This window comes from Microcaecilia unicolor, chromosome 2 (assembly GCF_901765095.1).
Source record: "Microcaecilia unicolor chromosome 2, aMicUni1.1, whole genome shotgun sequence".
Lineage (NCBI taxonomy): Eukaryota > Metazoa > Chordata > Amphibia > Gymnophiona > Siphonopidae > Microcaecilia > Microcaecilia unicolor.
In genome coordinates this window covers 446,141,987-446,158,581 of record NC_044032.1, presented here as the reverse complement: position 1 = coordinate 446,158,581, position 16,595 = coordinate 446,141,987, and the positions used below count along the sequence as shown (strand labels likewise).

Below are 16,595 nucleotides of genomic sequence, written 5' to 3'. Positions count from 1 at the left end.
GCCAACCTGGGGTGTGGTGCCCATGTAGATTGGCTGCATACCCAAGGTCATTGGTCCATTCAGGAGACCCAGCTTCACATCGATGTCCTAGAACTGTGGGCAATTTCAGAGATCGGCTATTGAACCAATTTGTTCTAATTCAGACAATCAAGTTGTCATGTACTCTGTCAAAAAGCAGGAGGGTATGGGATCCTTCAGCAGACAACTCTAGAAGAGGGAACCAAATCTGCCTTGGCCAAATTTGGTTCCCTCTTCTAGAGTTGTCTGCTGAAGAATCATGGAAGTTGGACTGTTTTCTGACCCTCATCATGCAAAATGAGGGGTCTGTTCTGTATTCCAGTCCCCAGTCTCTGGCCCTTATGGCTTGGATGTTGAGAGCGTAGAATTTGCTTCCCTTCAACTGCCTGAACGTGCTTCCAAGTAAGATTCCACTAAGAGGTGTTATACTTTCAAATAGGATCGCTGTCTGGAGTAAGGGCAAGGCCCTTTATCCTTTATCTTGCCCCACACAAAAACTGCTCGAGTACCTTCTAAACCTCTCTGAGTCTGGTTTAAAAAACAACTTGGTAAGGTTCACCTCAGGGCAATTAGCACTTACCTTCACCATGTAGAGGGTAAGCCCATCTCTGTAAAGCTTCTAGCTGTTCGTTTTATGTGAGGTTTGCTTCTGACAGAACCCCTCCCCCCCTATCAAACCTCTCACTGTATCATGGGGCCTCAAAGTCATCCTTGCCCAGCTGATGAGAGCTCCTTTTGAGCCACTTGATTTATGCCATCTGAAATACCTGACCTGTAAGGTCTTATTTTTGGTGGTAGTCATTTCAGCTTGCAGAGTTGGTGAGCTGCAGGCCCTAGTAGCTGACCTACCTTACACAAAGTTTTACCATAACAGATTAGTTCTTCGCATACATCTTAAATCTCTTCCTAAGGTATTGTCGGAGTTCCATCATAATCAGTCAATTGTTCTTCCAACATTTTCCCAAAACCTCATGCCCATCCTTGTGAAAGCACACTGCATACCTTATCCTTCTGTCTGGAGTACACTAAAGCCTGGATGGAGGCTGCCATCGGTAAACGCACTTTATCCAGTTAGTTAGCAGACTTCATCTCCTCCACTTATACCCAAGCTGGGCTGACTCTGGAGGGCCTTGTCACAGTTCACAATGTCAGAGCCATGGCAGTGTTGGTTACCAACTTGAGGTCAGCCTCCATGGTATTCACTTCTCACTACTGTCTGAAGCAGAAGACCTGGTGCGATAGCTGATTTGGTCAGACAGTGCTGTATTTGTTTGAAGGCAGGTGGGAAGGCATGTTCGCATATGTGGTTGGCCCTGCTGAAGTTTTCTAGAAAGTGGAGGAGTGGCCTACTGGTTAGAGTGGTGGACTTTGGTCCTGGGGAACTGGGTTCAATTCCCACTGCAGGCACAGGCAGCTCCTTGTGACTCTGGGCAAGTCACTTAACCCTCCATTGCCCCAGGTACAAATAAGTACCTGTATATAATATGTAAGCCGCATTGAGCCTGCTATGAGTGGGAAAGCGTGGGGTACAAATGTAATAAAAATAAAATTCAAGATAGATGTAGAAAATTTGTAGACAGGTAAAGAGAGAGTGGATGAATGAACATGTATGATCCTGAAGTCCTTCATGGTTTCTCAACAGGGTTTGCAAGTAGAAGGAACCAAGTTTATACTACAATTGAGGAATCCTGAACATGCAAACATAACTATTGGAGCTGCACAGACCAACCTGGCACAGAAACCTCTGTCAAAGTATGCCTTCCCTGTGTCTTAAATTGAAGGTGTAGTATGGTTGAGAGGGGGCATATGACCCCAAAAGGGATCTACCTCCACACTTGTACTAATACTTTTGCATTGGATAATTTCTATAAATTGATTGTTTTAATGTGCTAACCGCCTTTGTTCTAGTTTCTTCTCTGCATTGATCCTGTTAGTGTAGAGGTTCTCGACTCAGACCTCAGGACACATCTAACCAGTCAGGTTTTCAGGATACCCAAAATGAATGCATGAAATATATTTACATACAGTGGAGGCAGTGCATTCAAATTTTTCTCATGCATATTCATTATGGATATTTTGAAAACCTGACTGGTATGATCTGTTCTGAGGACTGGGTTAAGAACCCCTGCTTTAGTGGGATTGGACCTTCTGCTGATGCTCCATAATATGCAGTAGGTCATGCAGTTGAGAGGGGCCCAAACATTAGGTGAGTCAGTCTGTATATTTGTAATAAAATACGCAGTGTGAATTTGAACTCTCTAGGATGGTGTGTTTTGTATCAAAGTTTATACTGAAAACATGATTAGGTCTTAATCTAAACCTTGATAAGAAATAAAGACAACACAATTGAATTAATATCTTGGATAAAAAGGATGTAGCTATTTTTTTTTTTTTAATTCTCATGAAAAATATAACAAAATTATTTCACACTAACTTTTCAATAATCAACATTATTTGTAGAGACCAAAAAGTATTCTGAATGGAGGAAGAGACATTGGAAATTATTAGAGCAACCTGGATTTTGAAGTCGAGAGACGTGAAATAAGGTTTGCTCTAATAACGTCTGATGCCTCTTTTGATCTTACAACACAAATAATGCTGTACATTGAAAAGATGGAATGGAATAGTTTTTTTTTTTTCATGAGAAAGTGATTTTTCTACAAGCACCATATCTGAGCTTTTGATTTATTTATTCAGTAGAAAGATTTGACAATCAAGTATTCTTATGTGTGAAGGTCTGAAAACCTTCATTCAGTAGTTGGTGGCATCTGCTTGAGCAACAATAACTTCAACTAAATGCTCAATACCTGTTCATCAGCCTCTCATTGCAGAACTGTTTAAACTGTCTGATAGTTGAGGGTTTCCTTGCACATACTGCTTGCTTCATGTCACATTTCAATACAGTCAGTGAGTGGAGGAGTAATCTAGTGGTTACTGCAGCAGACTTTGATCTTGGAGAACTAGGTTTGATTCCCACTACAGCTCCTTGTGACTGTGGGCAAGTCACTTAACCCTCCATTGCCCCAGGTACAAAATAAGTACCTGTATATATGTAAACCGCTTTGAATGTAGTTGCAAAATACCACAGAAAGGCGGTATATCAAGTCCCAGTTCCCTTTCCCTTATAGGTCAATAAGAGGAGTTTGAACTGTATGTGGAAACGGATAGGAAGGCAGTTCTCTCTCCCATGTGTCCCCTGTGCCTTCACACGTTCTCTCTCCCATATGCCCCCTGTTCCTTCACACGTTCTCTGTCCCATGTGTCCCCCCCCCCCCGTGCGTTCACAAGTTCTCTCTTCCATGTGCCTTCACACGTTCTCTTTCCCATGTGCCCCCCCCGTGCCTTCACACGTTCTCTCTCCCATGTGCCCCCCCGTGCGTTCACACGTTCTCTCTCCCATGTGCCCCCCCCCGTGCGTTCACACGTTCCCTCTCCCATGTGCCCCCCCATGCGTTCACACGTTCTCTCTCCCATGCGCCTCCCCATGCCTTCACACGTTCTCTTCCCCATGTGTCCCCTCCCCCGTGCCTTCACATGTTCTCTTTCTCTCTCATGTTTCTCCCTCTGCGTTCAACCATTTTTTCTCTCTCATGCGCCCGTGTGCCTTCATCCATTCTCTCCCATGTGCCCCCCCCGTGCGTTCACACGTTCCCTCTCCCATGTGCCCCCCCCATGCGTTCACACGTTCTCTCTCCCATGCGCCTCCCCATGCCTTCACACGTTCTCTTCCCCATGTGTCCCCTCCCCCGTGCCTTCACATGTTCTCTTTCTCTCTCATGTTTCTCCCTCTGCGTTCAACCATTTTTTTCTCTCTCATGCGCCCGTGTGCCTTCATCCATTCTCTCCCATGTGCCCCCCTGTGCATTCACCCTTCCTTTCTCTCCCATGTTGCCCCCTGTGACTTCACCCATTCTCTTTCTCTCTCATGTTGCCCCCCTGTACCTTCACTCATTCTCTCTCTTTCACATGTGCCCTCCTGTGCCTTCACCTTTTCTCCCTTATGTGCCCCCCTATGCCTTCACACTCGCTCTCTTGTGCCCCCCCTGTGCTTTCACACTCATTTGCCCCCCCCCCCCCCCCCCCCCGGTGCCTTCAGCTACCTCACCAATCGTGACCAATACTGTAGCTTTGGAGGGTCTATCACCTGTTCTCCCTCCCATGTTGCCCCCCTGTGTCTTCATCCATTCTTTTTATTTCCCATGTGCTCCCCTGTGCCTTCATCCTCTCTCTCTCATGTGAACCACCCTATGCCTTCACCCGTTCTTTCTCATGTGCCTTCATCCGTTCTCTCTCATGTGCTCCCCTGTGCCTTCACCCATTCTCTCTCGTGTGCCTCCCTGTGCCTTGAACTGCCTCACCAGTCATTGAACAGGTAATGTAGCTTTGGAGGGGGGCCTTCACCCGTTCTTTCCCATGTATCCCCCTGCGCCTTCACCCGTTCTCTCTCATGTCCCCCCCTGTGCCTTCACCCGTTCTCTCTCATGTGTGCCTCCTGTGCCTTCACCCATTCTCTTTATTTCCCCTGTGCCCCCCTGTGCCTTCACCCAGGAGTGGAGGAGTAGCCTGGTGGTTAGTGCAGAGGACTTGGGGAACTGTTTTTAAAAAGCAAGCGCGGCACCGCAGGCAGCCATCAGGCATTGGCTGTCAGCTCTGCAGCCGCTCCTCTCACCTCTCATGTCGCTGCGCTCCTCCGGGGTTCTGCTCCAGGGGCAGTGACGTGAGAGGCGAGAGGAGTGGCTGCAGAGCCGACAGCCAGTGCCTGATGGCTGCCTGCGGTGCCACGTTTGCCTTTTAAAAACATTTTTGTTGGTTTAATTAGCTGTTTTTGTAGCGGCCACTGCTGCAGAACAGGAGAAGCAGCAGTGGCCGGAAATGAGAGCTGGTGCCGCGTATTTCACGGGAGACTTGGCAGGTCTGTGTTGGGTGGGCGGGCCTGGAGGGAAAGTGGCTAGGCGGACGGATGGGGGGAGCGGCGGCGACCTGGGTGGGGTGGAGGGGGGAGCAGTGGCTACTTCGGGAGGGGGGGTAGAGGGGGGTAGCGGTTGCGACCTCAGGGGAGGGGGGGCAGCAGGGGCGGTGCCCCCGGGGGCGGCCTTGGCCCGGCCCAGTCCCTCGGCGGCCCTGAGTGGAGATGTTGGTGCGTGTGGAGGAAGGGCTGAAGCTGCTCCTGCAACATTCCAATTTCTCTCACTGCGTTCGTGACATCAGAAGATGGTTACAATCCCAGTGAAACACTTTCGAACGTTGAAGGAGCAAATTATTATATTAGATATACACAAAAGCAAAAGTACAAAATATGTATAGATAAATCAAAAAACATTTTGGGTTACAATAAAACATATAGAAAATGCTAATGACATTTAAAACATAGAATAAGAATATTGAATAAAAGGTGGTGTATCGTAGCATCATTTAGAACATTTAAAAGATTTTTTAAGGGGGAAAAATGTAGGAAAATACAAAGAGGCATATTTTCAAAGCACTTAGACTTACAAAGTTGCTTAGTAACCTATGGAACTTTATAAGTCTAAGCGCTTTGAAAATGAGCCCCTAAAGTGTACTAATATCCAAACCAATAATATAAATTCTAAACATGCTCTTAAACAAGGAGCTAAGGAAAATAAGCAAATACCTTACAAATGGATGACGTCTAACACTTTATCCCTGAAAATCTAGCTTGATAGGTAAACACACCTAAAGGATAGAGCCAGTACCAGGTACTGCTATGAGTATACGTAAACATATAAAACTAGTAAAAAAGGCCCGTTTCTCACACAAATGAAATGGGCGCTAGCAAGGTTATCATGTAATGGCGATTATGTTTTTAAGGGAACCGTTAGGAGAAATGTTGTGTCATGATAAGTAATAATTGGGAAGGGTGTATAATGAGTAATATGCTCCAGGGGTATGAGATTGTTTTAATCTTTCTTTTTTTGTGATTTTTATTTGTAGTATTTTTTAAAAGATAGAGTATGCAGACTCCATCCATGTCCAGCATTTCTCCTCTCTTCCCTCCCCTCCATTCATGTGCATCTCCTTCCTGACTTTCCTCCCCTCCATCCATCCATGTCCAGCAACTCTCCATTCTCCCCTGCCCTCTCCTCCATCCACCCATATCCAGCAAATTTCCTCTCTCCCCTGCCCCCATTCATCCATCCATGTCCAGCAATTCTCCTCTCTCCCCTGCCCTCCCCTCCTGTCCTGTCCAGCAATCTCTTCTCTCCCCTTGCCCTGCCCTCCTCTCCTGTCCAGTGATCTCTTCTCCCCCTGCCCCCCTCTCCAATTCCAGCCATCTGTTCTCTCCCCCTGCCCTCCCATCCATGTCCAGCGATTCTCCCTGCCCTCCCTCAGCACCCTGACAGCCCTCCTCTCCGTTCCTCCCCCCCCCCCACGTTTAACCCTTTTACTTTTAGCTGCAGCGATGGCAGTAAAGAGGATAACAGCTTCTCCCCTCACACAGTGTCCCGCCCTCACGGAAACAGGAAATGCATCATCACAGAAGGCGGGACACTGTGTGAGGGAAGGGAGAAGCTGGAGGCGAGCCCGCTGTGTTGTCCTCTTCACTGCCGTCGCTGTGCCTGAAAGTAAAAGGGTTAAACACGCCCGGGGGGGGGGGGGGAGGAACGGAGAGGAGGGCTGTTGATCGGGGAGCTGAGGGCGGGAAGGAGCAGAGGGACCGTCCGAGAGCTGCCTGGTTGCAGCGCTCCTGCGCCAGGCAGCCCTGCGTTTGGGGGGGCAGTAGCCAGGGGAAGGTCACGGTTAACCCTTCCCAAGCCTCTTATACGGGACGCCTATGACTGTCCTCCCATCCATATCCATCAATTCTCCTCTGCTCTCCCCTTCCTCCCTTCCTCCCTCCCCTGGATGTCCTGGGATTCTCTCCTCCTGACATCATCTCGCCTCCAGCGTTCCCTTTGCCCTCATTGTTCCGCCCTCTGACGTCATTACGTTTTGACGCAAGGGTGGGGCAATGAGTGGGAATGGATGTTACGAACCCAGGCATCCAGACGTAGAATGTTGGAGGTGCCATACTGCCACAACTTGAAATCGCTTCCATAAGAATCAGTCACCCAAAACTGCAGGAACACCTTAACGCAGTTATATTTTACAGACCACCAGGCAACTGGCGAGACTGCCAAACGTACTTTATGGAACACCTGTATCTCTTCCTCCAACCTCATCATAATAGGAGATATTAACCTACACCTGGAAGATCTCACCACAACAAGTACCCAAGACTGTAGAGAGTTCTTACAATTATGGGATCTACAAGGACCAAATACGCAACCAACACACAAAAAAGGACACACATTAGACCTCATAACATACAAATTTGACCACGAAGCAAACGTTACTTTAACATACACAAAATGGTCACCTATACTGTGGTCAGACCATTACAAAGCACATATAACCCTCCAATGGAGAACGAAAGACTTACCTAACAAAGACTTACCTAACAAAGAGGAAAAATAGATCCGGTTAAATTCTGGCAACAGATCTACAACGACGGATGGACAACAAAAACAGACACAATTCAATTCCTCTCAAATTGGGACAATAGATGTAAATTAATACTAGACATCATTGCCCCAATCCAAACCAGAACATCGCACAGAAAGAACTCAATACCATGGTTCAACGAAGAACTGAAAAAACTTAAAACACAAGTTAGGAAACTAGAACGTGCGTGGAATAAAAAGAAAGATGATCCCACACAACGATTGGAAGCAACTCTGTAGGAAATATAAATATACCATAAGACAAACCAAAAGACAATACTACAAAACTGGTCCAAATTACAAAGACACACACAAACTCTTCCAACTTGTGAATAAATTATTAGACACCACTCCAGTCACCAACAACAGCAAAGACACACCAGGAGCTGACGACTTGGCGAAATATTTCAAGGAGAAAATCATACAACTGCGACTTAAAATACCTGTCAGCCACATCAAATACACCACACTCCTAGACTGCCTAGACCCAGACCCTGGAATCTATCCAGCAGACAGGATCTGGACTGAATTCACTATAATACCGGAAGATCTTATCTCACAAACGCGTAAAAGATTCGCCAAATCTCACTGCAAACTAGATATATGCCCAAACAACCTCATGAAATCGGCCCCTCAACAATTTTTAACGGACCTAACAAACCACGTGAACTTTATGGTACAAAAAGGACTCTTCCCAAGGGAAAAAGGTAACATTTTACTCACCCCTATACCCAAGGATGCAAAGAAAAATGCTAATGAACTAACAAATTATAGACCAGTAGCATCCATCCCCTTAATTACCAAAATAACAGAAGGTATAGTGACCAAACAACTCTCAGATTATCTAAACAAGTTCTCAATATTACACGATTCTCAGTCAGGATTTCGCTCTAATCACAGCACGGAAACCGTACTAGTCACGCTCATGACCAAACTCAAACAATTGATAGCAAACGGCAACAACATTCTACTGCTACAATTCGACATGTCAAGTGCATTTGACATGGTTGACCATGGAATTTTACTACACATCCTCGAATACTTCGGAATTGGAGGCAACGTTCTCAATTGGTTCAAAGGGTTCCTCACTACACGCTCATATCAAGTGACAACAAATTTGACTACATCAGCGACATGGATACGTGAATGCGGAGTTCCACAGGGATCCCCCCTCTCACCGACCATATTCAACCTAATGATGACACCCTTGGCCAAACTACTATCGAATCAAAACCTAAACCCATATATATATACGCTGACGATGTAACGATCTTCATCCCATTCAATCAAGATCTAAGGGAAATCTCTAATGAAATCAAGCAAAGCCTACATATTATGAATTCCTGGGCAGATGCCTTTCAGCTGAAACTCAATGCTGAGAAAACCCAGTGCCTGGTACTCACCTCGCAATACAACAAGAATAAATTTACCACCATCAACACACCTAAACTAAATCTACCAGTTTCGGACACCCTAAAAATCCTCAGAGTCACCATTGATCGACACCTAACACTTGAGAACCATGCAAATAACATAACTAAAAAGATGTTTCATTCAATGTGGAAACTAAAAAGAGTTAGACCATTTTTTTCCAAGAACTGTCTTCCGCAATCTGGTACAATCATTGGTAATCAGTCATCTGGACTATTATAACTCACTCTACGCTGGCTGTAAAGAGCAAATACTTAAAAAAACTCCAGACAGCCCAGAATACGGCAGCCAGACTAATATTCGGCACACCAAAATATGAAAGCGCGAACCCCCTACGAGAAAAACTACACTGGCTCCCACTAAAAGAACACATCACGTTCAAACTTTGCACCTTAGCCCATAAAATCATCCATGGTAACGCCCCAGCCTACATGTCAGACCTAATAGAACTACCACCCAGGAACGCAAAAAATCTTCCCGCACACCCCTTAATCTTCATCCTCCCAAGTGTAAGGGTCTAAAATACAAATCAATGCATGCATCTACCTTTTCCTATACGAGCACGCAGCTCTGGAACGTGCTGCCATGTAACTTGAAAAAGGTCTATGAATTGACCAATCTCCGCAAACTATTGAAAACTTATCTCTTCGACAAGATATATCACAAAGATCAACATGTGTAGCTGTATAATCTTTAAAACTTCTAGAACTGTCTTATAATGTCTTTTGCTTTAACACCATCATGTATTTCACCACCATGTAACACAAACCCTCTGTAAACCTAATGTATATTCACGTCTTATTCCAGTACCCATGATGAAATGTAAGCCACATTGAGCCTGCAAAGAGGTGGGATAATGTGGGATACAAATGCAATAAATAAATAAATTATATAGGATGTTAGAATATGTGTGTTTATATATATATATATATATATATATATATATATATATATATAGGAAAGGTCAATTTTAGCTTAGTAATAACAAAAACACAGTATATCAAACAAAAAGTAAAAACAGTTAAAAGTGAGAAGTGGAAATTAATAAAAAGTGAAACAAGATGCGATGTAGTCAAAAAGGCACCAGAGAAAATATTAAAAATATTACTGTATAAATAAGAGTAAAAACTACTGGAAATTATTCCATTGTAACCTATGTAGTAAATAATAAACAAACACACTTAATAACACGTATTAAAAAAAATATTTAAATCTACACTCTACTGCACTTAGGGGGTATTTTACAAAGCGTCGGTAAGCCCAACTCGAGCTTACCAAACACTAACTCAGGACTACCACTGGCCCAACATCCGTCGGCGGTAGTTCTTCCCTGAGCGCGCACCATTTCTGGGGGAAAAAGAAAACCACTGGAAATGGTCTCTTCCCAAAAGATAAAGGAAATATCCTACTCACCCCTTTACCTAAAGACGCAAAGAAAACTACAAGTGACTTAACCAACTATTGTCCGGTAGCATCGATTCCGCTGATAACCAAACTCATGGAAGGCGCAGTGACGAATCAGCTCACTAATCACCTGAACAAACATTCCATTCTGCATAAATCTCAATCAGGATTTCGATCGAACCACAGCACCGAAACAGTACTAGTAACCTTAATGAACAAATTTAAACAACTAATTGCAACAACATACTCCTTTTGCAATTTGACATGTCCAGTGCCTTTGACATGGTCAACCATGGAATACTATTACACATTCTGGAATACTTTGGAGTTGGAGGTAACGTTCTCAACTGGTTTAGAGGATTCCTGACAACAAGATCATACCAAGTAACAACTAAAGAGGCGACATCAGTCCCATGGACACCTGAATGTGGTGTTCCCCAAGGATCCCCCCTTTCACCAACCCTCTTTAACCTAATGATGATACCTCTAGCCAAGCTTCTAGACAATCAAAACCTCAATCCATACATATATGCAGATGATGTCACGATCTACATCCCGTTCAAACATGATCTAAAGGAAATCACCAACAAGATCAACCAAAGCTTCCAAATCATGCACTCCTGGGCGGATGCATTTCAGCTAAAACTTAACGCAGAAAAAACGCAATGCCTTATACATACCTCACAACACAACACAAGTAAATTCCCCACTATAATCACCCCAAACGTTTCCCTCCCCATCTCTAACACTTTGAAAATTCTTGGAGTCACCATTGATCAAAACCTCACACTTGACAACCACGTGAAGAATACAACTAAGAAAATGTTCCACTCCATGTGGAAGCTCAAAAGAGTAAAACCTTTCTTCCTGAGGGCCATTTTTCGAAACCTGGTACAGTCAATGGTACTAAGTCACCTTGACTACTGCAACGCACTTTACGCTGGCTGTAAGGAACAAATAAACAAAAAGCTTCAAACCGCCCAAAATACCGCAGCCAGACTTATATTTGGAAAAAATATGAAAGTGCAAAACCCCTAAGAGAGAAACTACACTGGCTCCCAATTAAAGAACGCATCGCGTTCAAGATCTGCACGATTGTTCATAAAATCATTTACGGAGATGCCCCATCATACGTGCTTGACCTTGTGGACCTCCCACCCAGAAATGCCAAAAGATCTGCCCGTACATTTCTTAATCTACACTTCCCCAGCTGCAAAGGACAAACTAACACATGCGTCTAGCTTTTCCTACATGAGCACGCAACTGTGGAACGCTATACCAAATCACTTGAAAACAATCAACGAAATCACCAACTTTCGCAAATCACTGAAAACCTATCTCTTCAACAAAGTCTATCACGAGAATCCATAACCAACTATAACAAATCACCACTCATCCTTTATTATAAATGTCTTCTTTTATAACTACTTGATTAGACTGACTTACTTTCCTGTTATCCTTGATATTTCTGTAACACCAAATGTATTTTTTGTAACCTGATATGGTGATGCCATAACAGGTCACTGTAAGCCACATTGAGCCTGCAAATAGGTGGGAAAATGTGGGATACAAGTGCAATAAATAATAAATAAAATGGCGTGTGTGACGGTAATCGGGCATCACCACACGCTGCCTAGTTACTTTGGGAGCCCTTATCGCCACTTCAGTGGTGTGGCGCTCTGAATACAATAAACCAACTAGATGGTAAACAATGTTATAACTTCTCTAGAGAAAAGAACCATGGTATCTCACTAAATATGTTAGTGATAAAGGCCACACAATGGGTCTTCTTACTATAAGGAAAAGCACATCTATATTGAGACACCAAACTCTGGCGGGAAAATAGTGCTCAGCGGTTAAAATGTTGATAGCAAAAGCGCAAACTTACAGCACTCATAGTTAAAGACAAAACGAGTCATCCCATCATAGTTCATGACAAATCTTCTTACCTTCCAAAATTCACTAGTTATTGCACAGATAGACGTCACTGACTATTCACTTGAGCATTTTGAATCAAAAACTGTGTCCTGTGTCGGCAAAAAAAAAGCTTATGCTAATAGACGTTACTGACGTCACTGTATCTAGGTAATGTTAGCATAGTGGAAGTGGAGGAGTGGCCTAGTGGTTAGGGTGGTGGACTTTGGTCCTGGGGAACTGAGGAACTGAGTTCGATTCCCACTTCAGGCACAGGCAGCTCCTTGTGACTTTGGGCAAGTCACTTAACCCTCCATTGCCCCAGGTACAAATAAGTACCTGTATACAATATGGAAGCCGCAATGAGCCTGCCATGAGTGGGAAAGCGCGGGGTACAAATGTAACAAAAATAAATAAAATGAAAATACGCTGTTCATGTCACAATGACTTATCTAAAAGATGTGTTTTTGGAATAGTAATTAAAATATCAAAATAGCAAGAAAGTTGAAAACGCAAAAGATAATAAAAAATTCAAAATTCATAGTGATCCAGCAGTAGTAGGAAATGAAGAAATAACAAAAACATTGCTCAAGATAGATACTGTTTTATACAGTTTAGTACATCATCTAGCCTTATCCTTTTTTTGGTGTCACCTTTGCTATATTTGCTGTATATGTTTTGTGTGCCTCACTGATAGGGTCGGCCAGCCTCATCCAGTAGCAAAGTAGGCTACCTGCCCAAGTTGTCAGTCTCTGATCTCTGTCCCAGCTGTCAGAGCCAGCACTCAGTTCAAGCTTGCAAATCAGCCATCTCGTCAGCCTAATACAAATCACCTTTTCCAAGCTGACAGAGTTGATGGTCTCACCAGACTAGCAGTTTATCGAGCTCGCCAGCCAAGAAAAATACAGTAGCCTTCCTAACTTGATCTAGTCTGCTTTCTCACCAAATGGAGTGGAGGAGTGGCCTAGTGGTTAGCGTGGTGGACTTTGGTCCTGGGGAACTGGGTTCAATTCCCACTGCAGGCACAGGCAGCTCCTTGTGACTCTGAGCAAGTCACTTAACCCTCCATTGCCCCAGGTACAAATAAGTACCTGTATATAATATGTAAGCCGCATTGAACCTGCTATGAGTGGGATAGCGCGGGGTACAAATGTAAAAAAAAAAAAAAAAAGTTGAATCAGTAACCCCTTTGCCAATGCTTATTTTGTCAGTTATCTTACTAATGTTCATTTGGTCAGTTATTTCCATAGCTCCTGCAATCAGTTTTATTGTCAAAATAACACAGCTGTTTTTTAACCTTACACTTCTTCTGTGTTGCCAGATTACCAGGTTCACCTACTTTCTCAGTTATTCAGTCACCTGTATTTAACTGGTCATGTAGCTTTTAATCTTTGGATGAATATATGTCCTGTTTTCATCAGCTGGAAAGTCAACTGTCTTCTCAAGACTAATTAGATCAGTTGTTTTCTCAATCTGAATGGTTTAGCTCACTCCTCAAGCTCGTTAACCTTTGCTGTCTTCTCAGGCAGCATGGCTCAGCTATTTTTTTTAGACTGAATAGCACAGCTTTCCTTTCTGTCTGACTTCTCATTTTTCCTCTCAGGCTGAAAAGATCTGTTTCCCTATTGGGCTGAATACCCTCAGCCAGACTAGCTCAGTGTTCCTCACAGGCCAGAGAACTCTGCTCTATTCTCAGATGGAATAGTCCTGCTCTGTTCTCGGGCTGAATAACTTGGCTCTGTTTCGAAAGGAAAAGTGGTCCTCTTGCCAGTGCCGTCCTTTTTTCCCAAGCTGGTTTCTCCATTTCACCTTAAATCAGTCCATTTCTCTGCCTGTCTTGCCAAAGGATGTTGCTCTGCCAATGTTGTGTCTTCTGGATGTCCATAGAGCTCTGCAGTCTTACTTGCAGAGAAAAGAGGAGTACTGCCTGTCAGGTTATTCGTTTTGTTTGGGGGTCCGAGAAAAGGTGCAGCAGCCTCAAAGACGACCATTGCCTGCTGAATTGAAAAGGCAATTTCCTCAGCTTACTTGCTCAGTGGCAACAGGATCCTCAGGAGTTGAGGGCACACTCTACCAGAGCTCAGGCATCATCTTGGGTAGACCATTGCTTGATTCCTTCACAAGATATTTGCAGGGCGTCGTCCTGGTCGTCCTTGCATTCCTTTGTAAAGCATTACACGTTGAATGTGCAGATGAGGCAGGATGTGACGTTTGGTGCTAGATCAGGAGTTGTCTTCATCCCACCCTTGTTGAGTACTGCTTTGGTACTTCCCACTCATTGGGAATGTTCTGAAGAGATGATAAAGAAGGAGAAATTAGTTCTTACCTGCTAATTTTTGTTCTCTGAGTCTCTCTAGACCAAGACCATTCCTGAACCCGCCCAGAAGAGAGCGCAATGGATCTGCACTTCTGTTTTCTTTAGGTTGGGAGAGAAAGTCTCAGGTTATTATGGGAACGCTCCGACCTCAATTCTAAGTTCAATTTAAAAAAAAATAGAATGGCAAGTTGCAAGCACATTTTCTGGAAAGTTGATTCAAGTTGTTTCCTTCTTCCCCTGGGTTTGTATATAGGGAATCTGGTTTTGGTATGTTACCTTCTGCTTTGTCAATAGATATGCTGCATGATCCAGGGCTGCAAAGTACCTTATAAGCTGAAGTTACTCAGTAGTTCTCATTTTCCCCTTCTGCTGATAGGAAGTCATATACCACAAAGAACGAAAATTAGCAAGTAAGAATTAAGTTTTCCTCCTTTGCATACTTCAAACAGGATTGAGTGTGTTCTTTAAGTTATGGCTTCCTATTTGCTATCTATTATACAGGCCAGATTTTGTGCAGTTGCTGGGATATTGTCACTTACATATTTTTGCCTAGTATAGGCCATGGAAACCTGTTGCTCTTTTCAGAGCTGCCATTGACATTTTTGATTGCTTCCCTGATCAGTCATTTCTTTGCTTGGTCATCCAGTTTGGAGGGGCTTACCTGATCTAGGCAAGGTCTTGGTGATGTCAGACATCTTGTAAATGGGGCATTGCAGACTCTCCATTTCTGCATGGAAACCTTGAGCTCCTTCATAGTGGTGGTTAGACAGAATGAATACCTGATATCACTGGATTGTAGGGGATATTGCCTGTCAGTATTGTGAATGTATATCAGAGAGCTTGGCCTGACCAGCCTCAACCAAAGGCCTTTGCCATCAAATGATCTTCTGTGTCAGACTGGTTTCATCACATTACATCAGATAAAGACAAAGAGTGACACTGCTGATTTGACCAAGAACAGACAGTGACTTGGCTCAGAACCAACTTGGAAGATGCAAGAAGTCCTTGAGAGAAGGAATATTGTTTGCCTTGCCAGACATTCTAAAGACTTGTACCCTATTCAGGGCTATCTGGAGCCAGTGTGGAGGTTATCTTTCCGATTGGGCCAATACTATCAACAAATCACTCTCAACCAGTCACCTGTTGTATGATGATTCAAAGGTCTTGACTGATAACAAACAGAATATAAGGTCGTGCAGGGACACAGCCAGACAAAATCACCTGGGGAAAGGAAATCATCTCAAGAGACTTCTACCTGCAACCAGCTGTGCTGCCCCGGTACCTGCTGTCAAAAAGAGGAGAAGCCTTCCTTGCTATATGCAGATTGTATGGTTAAATTCTGTGACTATACTCACCTCTGGGTTTAGTCAACTGGTTGTTACCTGAAATTAAATGTCACACAGGGCTTGTCTGTGCTTATGTGTATTAGACTTTAGTGTAGTAGTGCTTAGGAATTGTTGTCCAAAGAGGCTTTTTCATTTCAGTTATTAAAATGTATATTCCGCCCTTATTCAGGGCAGATTGCAAACAGACACGCAAAATCATTACCTAAAAACTTAATACAATATTATCAATCATAGTTGCTGAACAGGCTATCAATAAACACATTCAATTCAATCAGCATCCATTCAATTCATATAGAGAGCAGTCAGTCACTTCCAGAAGCTCTAGGCTGCATGCTCTAACATAAGTACATAAGTAATGCCACACTGGGAAAAGACCAAGGGTCCATCGAGCCCAGCATCCTGTCCACGACAGCGGCCAATCCAGGCCAAGGGCACCTGGCAAGCTTCCCAAATGTACAAACATTCTATACATGTTATTCCTGGAATTGTGGATTTTAAATGCCAGAAAGTTTGTTTGTTTTCTCAACTAGACCGGCTATGGAAAAATCCTCTTCCTTGTAAGTTCAAGCTAAAAGAGCCAAAAAGCAGGTACTTCTAATATATAAGAAACTTCATAACGAAGCGCTTGTGCAGGTTTATACCAATGCAAGCAGTCAATCAAAT

At 43.7% G+C, this 16,595-nt stretch overlaps 1 protein-coding gene across 1 annotated transcript in view; it reads left to right on the top strand.

Moving 5' to 3' along the window:
- TTC31 (tetratricopeptide repeat domain 31) overlaps nucleotides 1–16,595 on the top strand; it is a 188,098-nt gene that overhangs the window by 162,320 nt on the left and 9,183 nt on the right. The window contains exon 17 of the mRNA XM_030190890.1: nucleotides 1,661–1,770. Coding sequence (XP_030046750.1) covers nucleotides 1,661–1,770 — 110 coding nt within the window. The remainder of the gene's footprint in view (nucleotides 1–1,660; nucleotides 1,771–16,595) is intronic.